Genomic DNA, 20,720 nt, shown 5'->3' with positions numbered 1-20,720 from the left:
ATGCCATGCAACGACTGCTGCTGGGCTGCATATATACGCAGCGGGAAGAACAGGTCGTGCGTTGACGTTTCCTTATTGGTGTTCTGGTCTCAAGTGTCAACCTGTACTAGTCTCAAGTCTCACTTGAGATCGAGCATGTGTATATAGAGAGAGGGCAGGTTGCCTTGGGTTGCTCACCTGATCAAGCATCAACAAGCTACGCATTGCTGTAGCTGGTGTTACGTTCCATCTCTGCCAGCAGGCAGCTACCGTACTACCTGAGCAGGCTGAGCTCCGATATGCCGGCGGCGCACGAGAGCGAGATGGGTCGGCGGCATCAGGAGACGCGGGTGGGCGACCTCCCGGAGGAGTGCCTGGCGCAGGTGATCGCGCTCACCTCCCCGCGCGACGCCTCCCGCTGCGCCGCCGTCTCCCCGGCCTTCCGCGCCGCCGCGGACTCCGACGACGTCTGGCGCCGCTTCCTCCCCGCCAGGCTAGAGCTCGACCACCTCGTCCTCCAGGCTCCCCGCCGTCAGCAGGCGGCCACCAGCAGGAAGGACGCCTACCTCGGCCTCTGCGACGCCGCCGGCGCCTTCGCCGGCGGCGGCATGAAGGTGTGGCTGGAGAAGGCGACCGGCGCCAGGTGCTACGCGCTGTCGGCCAGGCGGCTCAGCCTGCCCTGGGACGACGGCGAGTTCAGCTGGAGGTGGACGCCACACCCGCTCTCCAGGTCCGATCCGATCCGATCCCTTCTCCTTCATTAGAGCTAGCACAGGCATCGCTGCGTAGTTTCAGCTGCTACTAATCGTGGTAGATGTCACAAGTGGCACTGGCAGGCAGGCTGCCACGTAGGACATGGAAGTGTCTGATCGCTTGCAGGAGCACTTGAATAGTGCAATCCAACAGCAATGTTGGATTTTGTCATGAATTGCACAAGGGACAATTCATGGATGATCGTATCCTGCCACTCCAATACGTCGAGATCGATCATCTTCCATATGATCTGACGAACTATTATAGTTTCAGTGTAACAAGCTAATTAAGGTACGGCATTCCTGTGCATGGTGGTCGGCAGGTTCCCGGAGGTGGCGGAGCTGGTGGACTGCACGTGCCTCGACATCTACGGGACCCTCCCGGCGGCCGCGCTCACGCCGGGGACGCCCTGCGCGGCGTACCTGGTGTACGGCACGTCCGAGGGCGGCCACCGCGGCCTGAGCTACCCGGACCAGGAGACGGCGGTGGCGGTGGGCGGGCGCGTCGTCGCGCGCCACGCCGTGTGCCTGCGCCCCGACGACGCCGAGGCGCGCAAGTTCAGGGGCGGCGGCGAGGAGGCGAGGCGGCCGAGGCTGCGGGAGGACGGGTGGTGGGAGGTGGAGATGGGGCGGCTGGGCGGCGCAGCGACGACGAGCGCGGCCGGCGACGGGGAGGAGGAGGTGACGGCGAGCTTCGAGGTGCTGGGGTGGTACCCCAAGCGCGGCCTCGTCGTGGAGGCCATCGAGTTCAGGCCATGCCCGCCCTCTAGCTAGTGACTACCGCGGCAGCATTCCATTTCTCGTGCGCGTGCTAGCTCCATCATCAACTCGATTGTCGATTGCCCATCGACCACCAATAATCGCCCAGATGCCTGTTCATGGACGCCGCCGTCGTGCATGACCCTGACGAGCTTAATTACGCCCAACAGCGACGGGAACCATTTTCCCTGGCGATTGCCGCGCGCTCATTAATTTGGAGGTGCCGTCGCTGACACGACCTCCGCTTCGCCCCCCATTAATTCCCTTCCGCCTTCTCCTGCAGAGAATATGTACTAATCCCAACAAACAAACAAATTAAATGCCGTAACCAAAATTCAAAGACGCAAATGAATCCATCGCGCACGATAGCTGCAACTTGCTATGGAGTCGACGCCGTTGACATACATCTAGACTTGGAAGTTGGACCGTGCTATTTTTGATTTTTTATACCACCCGAGCACGGCACGGCACAGCACAATACGAATACGAGGGCTGTGCCGTGTCTAGAATTTTAGCACGATGGGCCATATGGCAGGCCCACATTTAAGCACGGCATAAAAATGGTCCATCGAACTATGTGCAGCCAGTTGTTCTAATATCAATCAATTTATATTACTTTCTAATTAACAACCGTTATTCTTCAATACAGTCATTAAAAAAAGATGGTTTTTCATTTTCTATGTATAGAAATCTCTTCATAAAACGACAAGTACTTACAAGTATTCACGGAACAGTAACTGCAAAATATACTGAGGGCTGTGCTTAGGTTGGCACGGCACGAAAACATGCTAGCGTGCCGTGGGCCACGCTTGGGCCTAATAAAAAGATTGCCGTCACGACATGCCTCACGTGCGTAGAAGTCAGATCCGACGTGGCACTGGGCACGAGAGGGCCAGGCCAGGCTGGCACGACCCGGCCCTAAGTCCCACCTCCGCATCAGACATTGGCATCTTTTTGTTTTTTCTAAAGTACAGTATGCCTTATATTATTGGAAAGAGGACGTAGTTATGACGTGTGATCAACCGCGGCGCACGCACGCTTAATTGGAGCAAGTATGAAATGAATCTTTGATTCTTTGTGTTCCGATCCTCTTGCTTGTCTTATTTTATTTCCCGGTGGTGCACGTGGCCGGTTAGACTATCCGCATCGCGCCTGTTTCGCGCAACGCCAAACCACTTTGGCGCACCTTTCCGTGAAAAGATACCCGCAGCGCTGCGCTAAAACACACGCCAAAGTTGGCGTACTGTGCATCACTGCACCAAATCAGGCACAATTGGCAGGCTGCGCCATGCCTTCCCAACGTTCAGTCCAACGCCTCCGAATTGATTTCGCGGCTTCCATGGGAAATATCCATTGAAAGGAAGGAACGATTCTATCCGTTGGAACTTGGAAGTAGTTGAATTCTGTTTGATTAGCGCAGTGTTTGGTACAATGATGCTGCAGGCTGCATCAAAAAGTTGCTGCACCAAACCATCCACCTAAGCAAATAGCATGAACCCATTCTGTTCGGCGTGACAATTGGCGCATAGCGCGATGCGGATAGTCTTAGCCGCTGTTGACGGTTGACCTACACACGCACGAGACAAATTAAAAATGCTTCCGTTAGCCTAAGATCATAATTAAAGATGCATATATATAGATGGTATATTTCTTGTTGGGATTGAACCCAAACACATGCTTAGTTTCGTGATCAGAGTTTAATTTGCTTTTGTGGAGCCCATTAGCGTTTGCCGGCAAATTATGGGCCCATTCCATCCCGAACGTTTTCACTTTTCATTATCAAAATGAATAAAATGGCCGCTGGGTCCACTGCGCCGTGCACCGACTCGACGACTTCCCGTCGGCGCGTTGACTCGACGTGCTCTTGCCACTCAGCAAGTGCAAGCGCGCACGCCATGGTGGATGGCCATGGGCTACGACCCCTGAATCCTCCTGGTGCGGTCGCTGTCGCCCATGCTGAGAGGAGCGTGGCGTGTATACTTGCTATATATTTTGATGACAAGGCTGCCAAGGTTAGCTAGCTAGGCATCATATACTGCAGCGATTGCCCGACCGAGGAGGATCAGCAGCTTGGTCCCCTCTCTGGTTGGCGCGCCGAGAGGTATGGCGGCGGAGCAGGTGCAGGCGAGCGGCGGCGCCCAGGCGGCGACGACCCAGCTGGGCGACTTGCCGGAGGCGTGCCTGGCGCAGGCGATCGCGCTCACGTCCCCGCGCGACGCCTGCCGCTGCGCCGCCGTGTCCCCGGCATTCCGCGCGGCCGCCGACTCCGACCACGTCTGGCGCGCCTTCCTCCCGCCCCAGCTCGACCGCAAGCCGACGGTGGTGCTCCAGCCGGCTCCCCCGGCCGCCAGGAGCAAGAGCAAGAGCAAGAAGGAGGCCTACCTCGGCCTCTGCGACGCCGCCGGCGCGGCCGCCCTCGAAGGCGAGGACGGCGGGTGCCGGGTGTGGCTGGAGCGGGCCACCGGCGCCAGATGCTACGCGCTGTCGGCGCGGAGGCTCAGCCTGCCATGGGACGACGGCGAGTTCTGCTGGAAATTCGCGCCGCACCCGCGCTCCAGGTCCACCACGCTCTCCTCCTCCTGCTCCTTCCTTCATCCTCCCCTCCTCTGTTACAAGTCGCCTTTAGCTAGCTTAACGATCAATCGATTCCCCTGCACGCGCACCTCTGCTACCGAGTTGCTCATCAACAAACCATTCGCACAAAACTTCCACTTTTTTCTCCTTTTTTTTTTGCGGTAGCAACTTTTTGTTGGGGGTGGCTAGGCAAGTTTAACTTTAACAGAGATGGATCAACTGTAATTTTGCTGGGTTAGCTACCCGATCATACAACTACGAGCAATCGCAAAACTTTTTGCTCTGAAATTTTCACCCGGCGATCAAGCTGCCGTCGCAGTCAGCATCCATTATTGCTTTGGGAGAAAGCTAGACGAGGAAGCGACACGGGCGAGTGATGAGTGCGTCGTCCACTTCCCGGCCTGAGTGGCGCGACCCGCACGGCGCCATCAGTAGAACGGGTCACACCTTCTAGAACAGGGTTAGTTCAGGGAAAGATTCCGCGTAGCAACAGCGACCTCAGCTGATGCAGGCGGGGGACCAATGGTGCCGTGCGTAATTTGTGAGCTGATTTTCCTCGAGATGAAACAGTTTTGATCTTGGGTACAGGGTCGTCTAGCAATTGAATATTCAGTATGATCCATCCGAGTTCCTCGCGTCTGACGTGTCCCGTCGTCGTCGTCGACGGCGACGCGGTGCGCCGGCCGGTCGGTCGGTCGGCGTGGGTCACGCCGGCCAATAAACATGCCCCATCCTCATCGCTCGATTATTCTTACTTGATTTGGATTGATGTTCCTGGCTGATCGATGGATTAAATTGTTTTTGAAAGACTATGGATTAAAAAATTAAAATATTGGTATTAATTGATGGTGTTGGCGGTCGGCGGCAGGTTCGCGGAGGTGGCGGAGCTGGTGGACTGCACGTGCCTCGACATCTACGGGGCGCTCCCGGCGGCCGCGCTCACGCCGGCGGCGCCCTACGCGGCGTACTTCGTCTACGGCACGGCGGACGGGGGCCACCGCGGCCTGAGCTACCCGGACCAGGAGACGGCGGTGGCGGTGGGCGGGCGCGTCGTCGCGCGCCACGCCGTGTGCCTGCGCCCCGACGACGCCGAGGCGCGCGAGTTCAGGGGCGGCGGCGAGGACGAGCCGAGGCGGCCGAGGCTGCGGGAGGACGGGTGGTGGGAGGTGGAGATGGGGCGGCTGGGCGAGGTGATGACGAGCGCGGCCGGCGGCGAGGAGGTGGTGGCGAGCTTCGAGGTGCTCGGGTGGTACCCCAAGCGCGGGCTCATCGTCGAGGGCATCGAGTTCAGGCCCGTCGTCCATGGTTAGTTCTCCCTGATGATGGCAATGCAAATGTGCACGTGTCTCGGTTCATCTTCTCGATGAGCAAGCTGCCTGGATGAACGATGAATGAATGGATTTGAACTTTGTAAATGCAACAACGATTGCTGTGTACAATCAAATCGTGTGGCACTTTGTGTTAGTTTGCTCAAATCATTTTCTAGAGCTCCAAGGATGCACAAGCATGACGTGCCACTTGATGTTACAGCATGCCAGGTGCAACGAGCCTGCAGGGATCGGTTCGGTACGCGTCGCGCTCGGGATGTGAATCTGAATCTTGTGGCATCTGAAACCTGCTTGCTGGCCGCAGTGAGCAACCACTCGTGGTTTGAAACAGTAAGCAGAAGAAGAAGACCAGCAACAAACAACATGACGCATCATGCAGAGGTTAAAATTCAGATGCATGGCTCGAAATTCGCAGACTTTTTGCAGCAAACCAGCAGTCAGCAGCTGAAAAGCAACAGCAAGTCAAACCACTCGTAGAGAAGAAAAACGCGGCCGAGGCTTGCACGGCTGTTGAACTGCTGCTGCTGCTGCTGCTGATTGCCTCGATCTGGCGGCATGAAGTACTGCTGAATCTTGGTTTCGTCGCTGGTCATCAGTATCCACGCGGCGTACGGCGATGGGGGCGGTAAGAGTCTTCCGTCGCACTACCGTACAAGGAGATGGATGTGTTGTAACCACACGCTCGTCGCCGGCGAGTTGGATCTCGGCGAGAATCTTGCGCGTCTCGCCGGCCAATCACCGGCGCTGCCGTACGCTGTCCGTGCAGTAGGTACTGTGTCCAGTCCAGAGCTCCAGGCGAGATCGTCGTCGCGGGCGGCAGGGACGACGACGACCTGACCGACCGACCGTTCGTTGGATCCGGCCTCCATGGAAACACCAGCCACACGAGCGGTGCACGCCACGGCACGGCGCGGCATGCTGGCATAGCTGCTGCCCCCTCACGGCGCCTATCTTTCCCCGGCGCGGCGGTGGTGCACGGATTGGAATGGCGTCGCGCGGTGACGGCAGCGGCGCCCACGGGACGACGAGGGGTCCCTCTCTTCTCTCCTCCTTTCCTCTCCATTTTTTTTAATTCCCCGTAGATCGATGCTCCCGCCATAGACTTGACTCGTCACTGCAGGCAGACAAGAATTGCGGTGCACCGTGCACGACCCCCGGCATAGACGTTAGAGAAGAAGAGTCGATGCGTTGACTTTCTCCCTGTTTTACTGTTCTTGTGTGCCGTCTGGCAGTAGCTACTCGTCTTGGGGAGACGCTCAAGCTCAGCCCAGGGAGCGCTACTGTCTGTCAGCTACTCCCTCCCCTTTCTGTATTCCCTCACGTTTAGTACAAATAAAGATTCGGCACAAATAACAAGTTGCGCGCCTCACATGGTTGGACTTGCTCTACAACTTTGGGAGGTCGACGACGCTCGTCGCCAAGCCATTTTCTTTTCTTTTTTTCCTAGAGAGAGACAAACGAAGGTGCCTGCAAAGGCTAACAAAAAAATTGTAGCGCAAAAGCAAAGGCCATGCGCGAGATCAAGCCTGCTTTCCCTCTCCTTTTCTTTTTTCAGAGAGTGGGCGCAAGCAAGGCCCAACAAAGAAACCTTGTAGGGAACACAAAAATCAGCACACAAGTTTACAGGCAGGGACTAGTACACGAGGTACAAAGTGGTACGCATCAAGCCTCACGGGCATCAACCTCCTTTTTTCCTTTCTTTTCTTTTGAGAATCTCAACTTCCTTTCTTTTTTGAAAGACAATTCCGTACTTCCCGAAAAGTTGTCTTTTTTGAGCTGATTTTTTTTCTTTCTTTCAAGGTGTCAGCATCAAAGTCACGTGTCTTTGGCATCTGCCCGGATCATGCAGAGGTTGAACAAGCGACAACGCCCTAATCCGATCCTGACACGATTCTAACACTGATGATGTAAGGCGTGGCATTTTATCAGCTGCGTGCATGCATTTCGTTTCTACCGTGTTTTTTAAAACAGAAAAGTTGAAAGTTTAGATAAGTTCAAGTATGTTGGCCCACCTTTCAAGGAAATTATTATTATTATTTGGCCCAAAGTTTTCTTGACAGGATGCCGGCCCAACGTCAGAGGCAGTAAATACATGGTTAGAGGCCGGCCCAATGCAGAACCCAGCCCAGAGTGTACTGCCCTGGCCCGTCAAGTCATCGGCTCAATTCGTATGGTTGCAGCTGCTAGTACTCCGTACGTTCTACCACTGATTGAGACTAACCTTTGCTGAAAAATTAAACCTGGATCCAAGGATGTGAGACCGAGTGAACATGGGAGAGGGAGAGAGAGAGAGAGAGAGAGAGAGACTGAGTTGTGTTGCTCTTTTTTTTTATGTAAAGAATTGTGTTGCTCTTGGGTAGATCTTGTACATGGCACAATCGTGCACAACAGTCAGCTAAGCAACCTCCTATTTTATAGGTATACAAGCGAAGAATAGGTCAGGAGGATGTGTGAGTTGTGAACAATGTTTTAAATAGTCAGTTAAGATATTTAGCTGTTTATGTCAAAAATAGGCTATAGCCAGCTAAAACGGTCTATAACGGCAGCTAAGAGCTAAATTGTATACGAAAGATTTTGCTAAATCTCTCTCAAACGGCTATAGCGGAAACTGTAACGGAGATTTAAAACCTTAGTTGTGACCCAGTCCGATCCTAACGAGGCCGGCCTTTTGTCCTTTGCTCGCGTCGCTCCATGCGGCCTGCCGGCCATGCCGTCCTTCTCCACCACCTGTCCTCTGCTCAACGGCAGAGGCAAGGAAGCTCCCTCGCAGCATCTTCTGAGCTTCCTGCCCCGACGCGCAAGGTGGCCGGCGGCTTCAGAAGGGCGCCGGCGGCCAGCCATCCTCATCGGAGACGGCGGTAACGGGTGGGTGACGGCGGTTCGTTCTCAGCTACATCTTCGATCTTCAAACTCTGAACCGGCCTTTCCCTAGTTGATTACTGGGCAGTAACTCTTCATCACATCTCAGGCCGTCCAAATGATCAAGGCTCCTACGACCGCGGCGTTGGCAGCAGCGCCGCCGCCGGCGTCCCTGCCGGACGACGAGGACATCCTCCGGGGGATCCTCCTGCGCCTCCCGCCGCTCCCCTCCTCCCTCCCTCGCGCCTCCCTCGTCAGCAAGCTCTGACGCCGCGCCGTCTCCGACCCCGACTTCCGCCGCCGCTTCCGCGCCCACCACAAGACTCCTCCCCTGCTCGGATTCTTCCTCGAGAACTTCGACGGTGACCTACAACGACAGCCACGGCACGTCTTCACGCCCACTCTGGGCGCCCTGGACCGCATCTCCCGCGCGCGCTTCTCCTGCCCCAGCAGGGGCTCCTTCCTCGGCTGCCGCCATGGCCTCGCCTTCCTCAAGGCCGGGTCCAAGGCCGTCGTGTGGGACCCCGTGACCGGCCGCCGGAGCTCCGTAGACTTCCCGCCGGAGTTCAGCGTCAACCGCAACCTCACAATCTACCACGGAGCTGTCCTGAGGGATGATCCCGCCGGCTGCTCCAGCCTTCAGATTCAAACTGGTCATGCTATCCTACGGCGTCTTCGAGCGGACTCTCCGCGCGTCCGTCTAAGACTCGGCTTCTGGAAAATGGCGAGGTTATCTCAACGGTTGCCTTCTCCGACTGCAGTGGCGTCCCGGTATTTCCTGGGGTCTTGTGCAAAATAATTAAAATAGGCCTAATCTATTAAAGAAAAATGCTAAAAAATATTGTATTATATATATAATATAATTGTATACACTAAGCGTACTTTTACATATATTTTATTTGAAAAGCATTATTCTATGGGTGTTCTTGGAAATAAAATCTTCAAGTACTCATAATCAATCTTCTCTAACATTTCACTCTCAATTGCTATTGTAGCCAATAAATTTAGCCTTTCTTGTGTCATTGTAGAGCGTAAGTAGGACTTCAATAGCTTCAGTTTAGAAAAACTCCGCTCAGCCGATGCAACAGTCACAGGAATGGTTAGTAGAACTCTGTATGCAATAGTTGCATTGGAAAAATAATCATGTTGCTTCAAAAAATTGAGAATATCAAGAGGATCCATATTTTCCTGTGGAATAAAATCTTGAAGAAAACTCAACTCCACAAACAGGTCATTCGCATCAATATCAGACTGCCCATCCCTTTTAAGTGCAGTCTCAAGATAGTGACAATAAGTTTTCAGGCTCTTTTTATCCAATGATCGCAATGCATTGGAAGTAAACAAGAAACCAAATATTTTCTCATAACCTTGATACTGCTCAAATCTCCTTGTCAGTGAGGCGATAGCTTCATCTACAACAGGAATAAAGTAGTTGATTCGAAATGATTCCTCTGCAGATTGTATTTCAATATTTGTGTCATTTGGATTCTCATCAAAATTTCTCTTTCTTTTAATTTGCCTCTTTTTTTTGAAATGTTGTACCAATATCCATCTCAAGTGCAATTTCTTTGGCTGCCTCCAATGCATTTAGAAAACCTGTTTCTCTGTATTGTTTGAAGAAAGAAATGAGATTCTGAACTTTCTCAATGGCAACGTCAATAAGCATATCCTTTGACTGCAAGTCTTTGCTTACTACATTGACAGCATATAAAATCTCATACCAAATGACTATTGCCACTAAAAATTCAAAATCTCCAAGTTCATTATTTGCCAAAGATTTAGCCTCACTGCTTGCCACTGGATCGTTATCACTATCTGATACTTGAAGTAGAGCTTCCCGAATATTTGCACACTGAAATCTAATAGCCTTAACACTATCAATACGGCTTTCCCAACGTGTACTGACACTGATTTGAGAGTCAATCTAGTTAAGTTATCTTTCAGAATCTGGCATTTCTTTGTATATTTAGCAAAAGTCACGTAGATACGTTGGATAATTCCAAAAAAATCTTTAGCTTTAGCACAATTCTTGGCCATATCACAAAGTGTTAAATTAAGACTATGGCAACCACAAGCAGAACAGAAAGCTCTAGGATTTATGTCCAAAAGTTTCTTTTGTACCCCTTGATGTTTTCCTTTCATATTAGAGCCATTATCATAGCCTTGACCTCTGACGTCATCTATATTGAGACCGAGATGCTTTAGTTCTCCTTCTAGAACATCAAAAAGTCCTTTTCCTGATGTATCATTTACCTCCAAAAATCGCATGAAAGATTCCTCAATGTGAACATGATTGGAAGATGAATCCACATACCTTATAATTAAAGACATTTGTTCTTGGTGGCTTGCATCAGGGGTACAATCAAGTATGACCGAGAAATATTTAGCTTGCTTTACTTTCTTAATAATCTCAGAATTAATAGCAGAACCAAGCAAATATATCAGTTCATTTTGAACCCGTGAACCAAGATAGTGAACTTGAGTTTCATTGTTTGTAATTCGACGAACATGCTCCTGAATAACTGGATCAAATTCAGCCAGCATTTCTATCAAGCCCAAGAAATTTCCATTGCTATCTTCATATAGTTTGCAGTTATGACCACGGAATGCAAGATTATGTTTGCCCAGGAATTTTACAATGGCCATAATTCTAAACAGAACTTTTCTCCAATGCTCCTTCTCTTTCTCAAGCTGTTGTTGAGCAATTTTATCGATAGTTTGTTCCTTTTGCAATCTGTTACGCAATCATACCAAGTGGTCATATTTATGACATGATCTACACTTGTTTCATGCTCTTTAAGCCTTTCACTAAGATGTGTCCAATCATTGAATCCGTCATTGGCCAACTGACCTTTTCTATGCCCTTTTGCGAATACTTTGCAGCTAAAGTAATATACTCTATCAAGTTCTTTGGAATATACAAGCCAATCCTTATCACACTCCTCTCCATTCGATAAAATTCTTGTATAAAATCGTGCAGAGAACCTTCTTGAAAATCTATCCTTTGGACATTTCTGAATTGACAAGTCTCTTTTAGGACCCTTTTCCGCTAAAATGTCAATCTGTTTAGAATTGATTTAGAATTGAGAGAATCCCAATACCTTGGATCGAATATGTCGGGCTGAAAAGAAGAATCACCAATGTTTGAAGTAGTAGCATCATCAATGTTCGCAGCAGCAGGAGAACTATCCAGATCATTGGTATTATCAAAAACTTGTTCAGAATTATTTTCAGGCTCTGTCTCAACAATATTTGGATAATTGCCAGTTTCCTGAATTTGATTATCGGAGGGAGCAACTTGTGGTTCTTTAATGACAAACTTGTCCAATGACCCTCTCTGAGATTGCAGGAATTCCTCTCGTCTCTGTCTCTTTTGACGTTTTTGATGTCCAGATTCATATTTTCTTATTCGATTAGAAGACATGATTCCTGTTTAAAATAATCAAGTAACAAATTAGTTAACTATTAATTTTAATATGTAAATAGTTAATCAGTACATGAATAAAATTAAAAAAATACTACTAACCTGATGTACACACGTCGCACTGTAGCTAGGCGGTGCCGGTACGTTGGATGTTCTGGTAGATCATAGATGCTGCCTGACACAATGTCTCACCAGGCCCCCATGAGCTGGTTGTCCTTGACCTTGCCCCTCTTCACGACACGAGTGCTACCAGTAGTACTAGAGACTAGAGAAAGAGTAGTAGTACCAGTAGATAAATTATTTGGGCCTGTACCTCACCTGTATATATAGGAGCTGGTGCCCGTTCGGCTCTAAATCGGAACGCACAAGGCACAAGCGCGTGAGTCTGTTGGGCTTCGGATGCAGAATGCGGTTCGGCATCCGCGCTTGCGCTTCATCTTTGAGAGAATTAAGCCCAAATATATTTAATAAACTACTTTTTATTATTATTATATATATAGACTTGTATTAAAACTGGGCCCTAAAATTTTAGGGGCCTGTGCGGTCGCACAGCCCGCACGGGCCCAGGGACGCCCCTGCCGACTGCTTCAAGCCCGGCGTCCTGGTCGGGAACACGCTCTACTGGCTGATCCGCCACCGCGGCGGCGGCGGGTTCCTTCGGTTCGACGTGGACCGCCGGAGCCTGGCCGTGATCCGGGTGTCGGAGGACATCCCTGTTCCTGACGGCGCTCACGTTCAGGCTCTGCGGGCGCAGGACGATGGAGGACTTGGCCTCGCGGGCCTGGCGAAGCGGAGGATCCAGCTCTGGGGGAGGACGGCCGTTTCCGGCGATGTGGTCGGAGGGGTGCTGCAGAAAACCGTCGAGCTCGACCAGCTCCTCTCGCTGAGGCCGTCGACGAACGTGCACGAAGCATCCGTCGTGGGGTACGATGAGGATACCAACACGACCTTCCTCTGGACGAGTACGGGCGTCTTCATGATCCAGCTCGAGTCGATGGAGTTCAGCAAAGTTTCTGAAGAAACCTGCATCCGTGGCTATTTTCCCTTCTCGAGTTTCTGCACTGCTGGTAATATATAGCTCGTCTTCACTGTCCAGATATCGCAGAAGTAACTGAATCAGATTACTTTCTGCAGTATGTGATAGTGTGATACCGAATGTTGTTCCCCTTTTCCTCGCAAAGAAAAAAAAATAATGCTGTTCCTTTGCAACCAGCTGGGCTATTTAGCAATTCGTTGCAATTTTTTTCCTGATTCTTTCTCATAGTTTTTTGTTTTGCTTTACTAATTTTATGTGAATTTGCATGAAAGATTAGTGCAGTAAAATGAAAAATATATATTATCGATGCTTCTCTAGCGGCAAAGCCTGCTTAAAATATTTTGTGGTGCCTTGTTGTAATCTAGCTTCTTTTCAGCGTGCTCTTCCTACCAATATGAAATTGGCATTGTTCGCACTAAAATGTAAAGTTGAACAACCTTACATGTGAATAGAAAGCATGCTGTCTGGTTTAATGTATCTTTATTCATTTATCACCATTTTGTCTCTAAGATAACACTTGTCTGATCTATTGAGTGTTTTAACTCTGCTTCTAAATCATAAATCTGTAGTGGCAACTGGCAAGTTGCATCTTTTTGTATATTGATGTTTTTTACTTTTGCTAGGTTAGAAATATACATAAAAGGCTATATAGAGAGTGTTGCTGATAGTGACGATGTTTTCACTTTTACTGGGTTTGAACTATATATATGACGCTATGCCGTATCTTTTACAAGGCCAAGTAAATATATCTAAGCAGCCGTGCTGCTTCATTCCAATGAAGATTATGAATTTGTGCACATTTTTATTACATTCATTAGGAATAAGTCGAATGTTCGCTCCAGAGTGGTTCTGGGCGTTATATTTGGATTCTCTTACCTTATTTTTGAATTTATAATAAATTTGAGTTTACATTAATATTTGACAGTAGCCTTACACGTTTATCCACAACAATGCATGTGTTAGGAAAAATATTAACATAATCTAATTGGCAATTTATGAAATCGGAATATAACATATAACAGATTTGCCATTTTTCGAAGTTTCTATGGAGGCAACTCATACTGCCTTTGGACTAGCTAGTGCCTCCAAGTAGTGTGTTCAACGTATTTGCTGGGTCCAGTGCATGAGCACTTCTGTTTTGTTTGATCTTTTCGTAATAAATCAGACATGTGTCTTCTGAGGCAGAGATGATAAACAATGGAATGCATGGAATTGAGAAACAATGGTAAAAGCCAGGATGAAACTCTTACGATCAAGGGGCGGAATGGAATTCTAAAAAAAATAATAACTTATTGATCCGTTGACCATCTTGGGCCAGAAATTTGGGTGCGTTGCCAGTGCACACACTCAAGAAGCCCAAGCCGGCCATTGAAAAAAACAAAATCCATTTGCTCCAGGGCCCAGGGAAATATGGGCCTACGGGACAACGGGCCCAACATATTTGGAAGTGGGTGCCGTCACAAGCACAAGCACGGCCCACGAGTCGCATTGGACAATTGCTGCCGTGGGCGTTGAGGAGCTCCGGCCATGACCTGGCCGTCCTGCCGGCAAGGCTCCGAAGTTTCGCCTTCTAAATTTTACTGGTTGGAAGGTTAAGCAACCAACCCTCCCATACTATGATATTTTCGGTTTAGTATTACTGTATATTAAGTATGAACTGATGCTGCACCAGTGCATATGATGATCCTGATATCTGATTTACCATTGAAAATTTTTACGAGAAACTCTTTAACTTTTCAGGTGGGCAGAGTTGCTCCGCAACCCTGTAGGAACAACGCTAAGTGGTTCTCCAGAATCAAGAGATCTAAAGTGAAACCGAACAACTCTTGTAAAATTATGCAGGTAGTTCCAAAACTCAGCACGCCAAAATAGCGGCAATACATCACAGTTTTGCTGCATAATAGTCTGGCCCTTCCATTTTGTTTTTGTAGCACAACATACCGTTATTGGAATCTGTTCATGAACTAGTGAGATGCGACTAAACAAGTTCTTCGATAAGAATCAATGAGATCAGCTAAGAGCTGAAGAATAGTAGTACACACATGTACAAATTACAATTGAAGTAAACAGAAAAGGAGGAAAATTCAGAACTGTTCAGCTGTTCAAACTACACGATGAAAATTAACGCTGTTCATTGGGCATCTAATCTTTCCACTTGACCATGAAGTCAAAGAATTTTGATGTATTTACATTGTGGTCGTATCAGCTTGCTCTGAGAGTCACACGTTCCCTGCAAAAACATGATGTTTCTTAGAACGATACAGCAAATAAGAGTACTCTATTCAGATACAGATTTCTGAATTTTTTCCCCACCTTTTGGTACCTACAGCTTAACTGCAACATAAGCTCCAGTCCCAGCTATAGCACCCAGAGGTGTTGCCACCATGTAGATCCAAATCTGGGTGTACCTTCCTGTGGCAATTGCCGGACCAAGTGTCCGTGCAGGATTCATCGATGCTCCTGTTGATGGTCTGCTCACAAGATTACCAAACGAAGTTAGAATTTATATTTTTTAAGCAGTTTCAGGTACACAAGAACTCTCCACTTATGGATTTTTTTTTGAACCATTTCATATGTACATCAGGACTGGACATACCCTGCTACAAGAGCATTCATCATGATTGTTGCGCCAACTGCCACTGCTATCAGCTCTTTCACCTGGGTTGATGAGAAGATCATTAGCTTTGTATAATGGGACGAAGGGTAACAAGTCTGAAAGATCTAAAGGAACATAAAACTTACAGCATGGGGGTCCGTGGCCAGAGCGGTGATGATGAACAGAAGCACGAATGTCGTGATGAGCTCAAGGAAGAAAGCTTCAGTAGTGCCAACCTTTGGTATGGTGGCAATCCCAGGGTTCACTGGATGATAGATGCCCTTGACACTGAAGGAAGCAGCAATGGAGCCCAGGATTTGTGCAGTCATGTAAGGTAGGAGGTGAGCAAGTGGGAGGTGGCCAAACACGGTCATGGCGATGCTAACTGCCGGGTTCAGGTGGCAGCCGGATATGTGTATGAGGGACAGTACTAGAACCGTGACGGCTAAACCTGCGGATGTTGCGATGCCGAGCAGGCTCTCAACTCCATCATGCTGCTCATTCATGATTATGGTGGAAAGCACGGTGAAGATCAGTATGAATGTGCCAAGGAACTCAGCAATCACCTGCAACAACAATAACACGTAAGGTTAAAATTACATCAGAAGAAAACTGAAAGATAACTATCTGCTATAAACTGTTAAGGTTTTGTAATTATACCTTCTTGATGAGAGGAACTGCTTTTATCTTCGGTAAGCCTTGATTCCATCGGTAATAATGAGTTGCATGAGCATCAGAGGATTCGGCAGGATCATCATGTGGATGTGAGCTGACACTGCCGGCATTGAGCAACTCAAATGGCATGACCTTGGAGCTTGCGGACCTTGGGGAAATGATGATGGAAATCCTGTTGCTCTCACTTGTCACCATAGGAGGGACTGTCACTGCAGCCGCATCCATGCCGCGCTTTTGCTCTTCCATGCTTTCCCCTAAAGGCAATCAGCTACTCCCACTATGTAATCGATGAAACAGGATGGTGATACTTAACTCTGTTGTTTTGGTCCTTTTAGGGCAAAGGAATTCTGTTTTTGATGCTTGGATGTGATATAGAGCATGGCAGTGAAGGCTATATATAGGCATCTGCTTCTGCGTGGTTTTCATATGCGCAACGTGCCTTGTAGTAGCTTCTGTTGTTAAAACCAACAGCCTCCAAATTTGCAGCGGCAGAGGTGCCGAATTCATGGGTTTTGGAAAAGCGGGAAATGAATGCCGCGGCGAAAGAAGTTGCTAGAGCAATGTAAGTATAATAACAATGTCAACGCCCCCCTTCTGGAGTAGCACTCAGTTATCAAATGAGAACTCTTAACAGCTGTGCTTATAATCAATTATACTTGTCATCATCATCTCTGACCTCTGGTTCAGAATGCAATATTCTGACCGTACCTGATCAGTTGACCTCTTCATAGCTGTTCATATTGGCAAGCATGATGATTCTCTTCTGAGATTTATTTTATCAAAAAAAAAGTTATGTTGGGCTATGATGTTGCCTAGATGCTTCTGCATGTGAAAACAGGAGTGGAGACATGACGCTGACAAAATCGTTACTAAAACCTTGCAGTTGGAAGGACAGGAACTACTACTGTAGTTGGGTGCAACGTCTAAGGCATTCTTGCCTTCCTTGAAAACCAGGGGCTGCCTTCCAGCTCTGCCGCTTCAAATCTGGAGTTGTCGGTTTCAGGCTTTCAGCAACACCATGTGCTAAGCTAAGCATGTGTGCACAGCTAGGGTAAGTCAAATGATAATCAATTCGTGGATCATCCGAGTAAGCCTTTGAGATAAACTTATGACATTCTCGAGGAATATGCTGCTGCAGGCCAATAGCAACGATGGTCCAATGGGCACTCATACTGGTTGCTATCTAACAATTTACTAATTGGGCATTAATCCTCACAAAACGAGCTAGAAAAATAGCAAATGCTTGTCATTTTCGTAAAAATCAAACGGGCTAGAAAAATAGAAAAGTGCTAGACATTTTCATAAAATTTTGAGACATTAGGCCATCAATCCGGTAACTCTAAAAATTACACATCTGCTAAAAATAATCTAAAATAACCCCTAATTTTGCATCTTAAATTCCATACATGTGTTATTATTAAATATAATCTAAAGTGATCCCTAAATCTGCATCTGAATTAAATATTGTTGTAAAATATTATTCCAAAGTACATCGCTTATGATGTTAAATCATTTAACTCTGTAATTGTTAATATAAAAAAAATACTAACTTAAGATATACATGCATGATATGTAAACATACACCATGTATACATGTATAAAGAAGCGAGGGGATTTCCATGTTAAAGGGGTTGTGTCAAACTTAGGGTTCAATTAAACACATGGCGAACACATATTGAGGTGCGTGCGATGCAAAGTCGAAAAAAATTATGAATATAGATGGAAATTGTATAGAGTAACTGCTAACTAAAGTCTATAACAAATGAATAAACATAAGTACATATCTATGTAATATTGTGCTACAATATTTAACTATGAAAGAGCAAGATAAGCAATTTCGATTATTATTTATGGGCAACTTTTTTTTTTACAAATTTCTGATACTTGTCTCTCAAAATTACTAGCCCGTGGAGAGAGCATGGGTTGATGGACTACTTATCATAATTTATGGCATAAAAAATTCCCAAATATGGCAGTGATGCAACCTCATCAGGAAGTGGCATATTGTGTTAGCATCTGTAACTGTCTCGAATAAATCGAAGGATGGTAAACTCACTCCCCTCATGTGTATTACCATAGAAATGCTTCTCAGTTCACTGTCAAGTGACAAGTTTGCGAGCATATTTCTGGACTTGCCACTAATACTATGCTAATTTCTTAGTGATTGTTCCGCTAGTTCCTCGACCGGTATATAAATTTCTTCTATGTTTATGCTTCTCCCAAAATTTACATGTATTAAACTTGTTTCATCACTAATTTATTTATTCCCAAAAGATCTTTTATTAATCAGATATTTCATCAGCTGATATTTAACTGCCAGGGTAAACACGGACAACAACGCTCACTATATCTGCATTCCTTCTGCAGTCACTCGGATCTGTCTTGGTTTTCATCTGAGTTTCCCCTCGGCCAAAATCTACCACTTGTATCTTTTTCCCTTGAACGACATCTGTAACTTCTTCAGACAGAGCATTGACCCCTTCAATGCTGATCATAGAAGCGAGAAAGAAGATGCTTGGGAAAGGACTCTAAGCATCCACTATCCAACTACATCCTGACCGGCGTGTTGGATGTCATTGGCAAATTGACCTACCAGACAAACATGTCCACGTGAACAACATGCTATCAGTCAGCATCAGCTGATCCAAGCAGGCACCAGCTTATGAACATGCTAGACACATAGAATCCATCAAGAGGCTTAATTCCATTGTGCTCATGAGCTGTGACGAGCAAAACAGGCAGAGGCGTCGGTACAAATGCATGCTTAGCAAAGTTTGAACAAGTAAAATGGGGCTAACTAGGTGACAGGAACAGTAGTAGTAGAATAATCTGTTTTTGCATTGGACAGTGAAACCAACAAGGATGGGTTTTCACCACATCTCATACTGTCATTGAGCAATCATTCAATCAACACCAATGATTTTGGAGCTAATTTTTTTTCAGTTGTTTGAACAGGTACATCAGATCCATGCCGTGCCCGCCAAAATCCATCCAGGCCAGTGCCCAGATAAATCTCAGCCACTGCACTGGCATTCTCCTCCAGTCCTCCAGGCACAAGAACACCACAAGCATCGATCACTTGATCGGCTATAGATCAGCTTCGTCACAGGAAATTAAACATCTCTTCTTCTAGCTCGAGAAATCATCAATGGAGCATTTGAGGAGTATCTCCATGGATCTGACACTGAGCATCTCTGGGGCAGCTTCCATGGACAGCATGAGCGACGACAAGATCGCAATCATCGTCCCGCATTCGTCTCCTATCCTCTCGAAGTCTCCCTCCAACCACAACCTGCCCCAATGGGTGCACAGCGAGGCTTCCCATCCAGCTCCGAGTTCGGAGAAGAGGGCGGCGCCTGCTCTCGTCGCCAAGAAGGTGGCGGCGGAGTTCCTGGGGACCTTCCTGCTCATCTTCATCCTGCTCTCGACGCTCATCGTGGACGAGGCGCACGGCGGCGCGCTGGGCCCGCTCGGCGTCGCCGCGGCGGCGGGGTCCGCCGTGGCGGTGGTCGTGGCGTCGCTGGCCCACGTCTCCGGCGCCCACCTGAACCCGGCGGTCAGCGCCGCCATGGCCGCGTTCGGCTACCTCCCCAGGGCCCAGCTCGCGCCGTACGTCGCCGCCCAGCTCCTCGGCTCCACGGTCGCCTCGTTCGCGGCCAAGGCGGTTTACAACGATCCGGCGGACCTCGGAGCTACCGTCGCTACCGTGCCGGCGCTCGGCACCGCGGGGGCGCTCGTCGTGGAGTTCGTCACCACGTTCGTCCTCCTCTTCGTCATCACCGCCCTCGCCACCGATCCAAAAGCAGTAAGCCGGGCATCCTTGAAATGCTTGATCACTGTCTGAGAAGATGCTAATGGCGATCATGCCCAACTAAAAATCGATGCAGGTGAAGGAGCTGGTTGCAGTGGGAACTGGGGCGGCAGTGATGATGAACGCGCTCATCTCCGCGTACGTGCAATAATAATGCTTCGTCATTTCAGTTTCTGATTGAGAAAATGAGGTTAAATTTACGCATATAATTTTGGTGGTCGATCGAGCAGGGAGTCGACGGGAGCGTCGATGAACCCGGCGAGGACGCTAGGGCCGGCTATCGCCTCCGGGACGTACACCAAGATCTGGATTTACATGGTCGCTCCTCCCCTCGGCGCCATAGCCGGAACTGGAGCCTACGTTGCGCTCAAGTGATTGTGCAGGCAGGCATGGCTACATTATTAGGGGAAGTTGTGTCTAGAACCAGATCGATCAAATGAACCTTGTATTGACATTAATGAATCACTTGGTCAACAAGCGCTAATTCAACGTGGTTATGCACGAAATCATGCGCAATTGTTGATGATATATGCACAAAGCATATGGGAGAACTAAACTTATGTAATTTCAGAAAAAAAACAACTAGACCTATTTCAGCATTACATTATTTTTTAAAAAAACGGACGGCAAGAGATTTGCCAATTTTTATTAGAAGAAGAGCAATTCATGATTACATAAGCGAAGTGGTTTTTCCCTAAGAAAAGAAGGCAAAATAGCCAATTTTATCCTTCAACTTTTGCCTCGGGCTCAAATTTATCCCTCAACTATAAAATTGACCAATCTAGTTCTCAAACTTTCTATTTGACACTACCGGAGAGACCAGATTTGCCGAGGGTGAAAAGGTTTGCCGAGTGCTATATTTCGGGCACTCGGCAAACATATTATTTGCCGAGTGTCGCTCTCGGCAAAAAAAAACACTTGGCATAA

The 20,720-nt window shown here is 48.2% G+C and overlaps 6 protein-coding genes and 1 pseudogene across 6 annotated transcripts; 5 read left to right on the top strand and 2 right to left on the bottom strand.

Moving 5' to 3' along the window:
* The first annotated feature begins 270 nt into the window (after positions 1-270).
* On the top strand, positions 271-1,755 carry LOC112897985 (F-box protein PP2-B10-like). The gene is made up of 2 exons (XM_025966392.1): positions 271-709; positions 1,055-1,755. The coding sequence occupies exons 1-2, from the start codon at positions 279-281 to the stop codon at positions 1,503-1,505; spliced, it is 882 nt and encodes a 293-aa protein (XP_025822177.1). The 5' UTR covers positions 271-278; the 3' UTR covers positions 1,506-1,755.
* A 1,630-nt stretch (positions 1,756-3,385) lies between these two features.
* On the top strand, positions 3,386-5,503 carry LOC112896193 (F-box protein PP2-B11-like). The gene is made up of 2 exons (XM_025964111.1): positions 3,386-4,048; positions 4,933-5,503. Exons 1-2 carry the CDS (start codon positions 3,594-3,596, stop codon positions 5,372-5,374), a joined length of 897 nt encoding a protein of 298 aa, XP_025819896.1. The 5' UTR covers positions 3,386-3,593; the 3' UTR covers positions 5,375-5,503.
* Positions 5,504-8,152: 2,649 nt separating this feature from the next.
* Positions 8,153-9,050, top strand: LOC112898552 (annotated as a pseudogene).
* Positions 9,051-9,160: 110 nt separating this feature from the next.
* LOC112896857 lies at positions 9,161-11,675 on the bottom strand. The gene is made up of 4 exons (XM_025964982.1): positions 11,353-11,675; positions 10,566-10,985; positions 9,794-10,158; positions 9,161-9,702 (listed from the first exon to the last, which is right to left on the bottom strand). The coding sequence occupies exons 1-4, from the start codon at positions 11,673-11,675 to the stop codon at positions 9,161-9,163; spliced, it is 1,650 nt and encodes a 549-aa protein (XP_025820767.1).
* A 399-nt stretch (positions 11,676-12,074) lies between these two features.
* LOC112896856 lies at positions 12,075-12,753 on the top strand. The gene is made up of 2 exons (XM_025964981.1): positions 12,075-12,086; positions 12,208-12,753. Exons 1-2 carry the CDS (start codon positions 12,075-12,077, stop codon positions 12,751-12,753), a joined length of 558 nt encoding a protein of 185 aa, XP_025820766.1.
* Positions 12,754-14,622: 1,869 nt separating this feature from the next.
* Positions 14,623-16,228, bottom strand: LOC112898441 (aquaporin NIP3-3-like). The gene is made up of 6 exons (XM_025966760.1): positions 16,131-16,228; positions 15,968-16,082; positions 15,454-15,873; positions 15,308-15,369; positions 15,025-15,182; positions 14,623-14,941 (listed from the first exon to the last, which is right to left on the bottom strand). Exons 1-5 carry the CDS (start codon positions 16,226-16,228, stop codon positions 15,035-15,037), a joined length of 843 nt encoding a protein of 280 aa, XP_025822545.1. The 3' UTR covers positions 14,623-14,941; positions 15,025-15,034.
* A 2,902-nt stretch (positions 16,229-19,130) lies between these two features.
* On the top strand, positions 19,131-20,168 carry LOC112898558 (aquaporin NIP3-2-like). Its single transcript, XM_025966894.1, has 4 exons — positions 19,131-19,255; positions 19,295-19,787; positions 19,870-19,931; positions 20,024-20,168. The coding sequence occupies exons 1-4, from the start codon at positions 19,131-19,133 to the stop codon at positions 20,166-20,168; spliced, it is 825 nt and encodes a 274-aa protein (XP_025822679.1).
* The last annotated feature ends 552 nt before the right edge of the window (positions 20,169-20,720 follow it).

This window comes from Panicum hallii, chromosome 6 (genome assembly GCF_002211085.1).
Source record: "Panicum hallii strain FIL2 chromosome 6, PHallii_v3.1, whole genome shotgun sequence".
In the NCBI taxonomy this organism is placed as follows: domain Eukaryota; kingdom Viridiplantae; phylum Streptophyta; class Magnoliopsida; order Poales; family Poaceae; genus Panicum; species Panicum hallii.
Note: the sequence above shows the minus strand (reverse complement) of the source record. Positions and strands in the feature narration are given on the sequence as shown.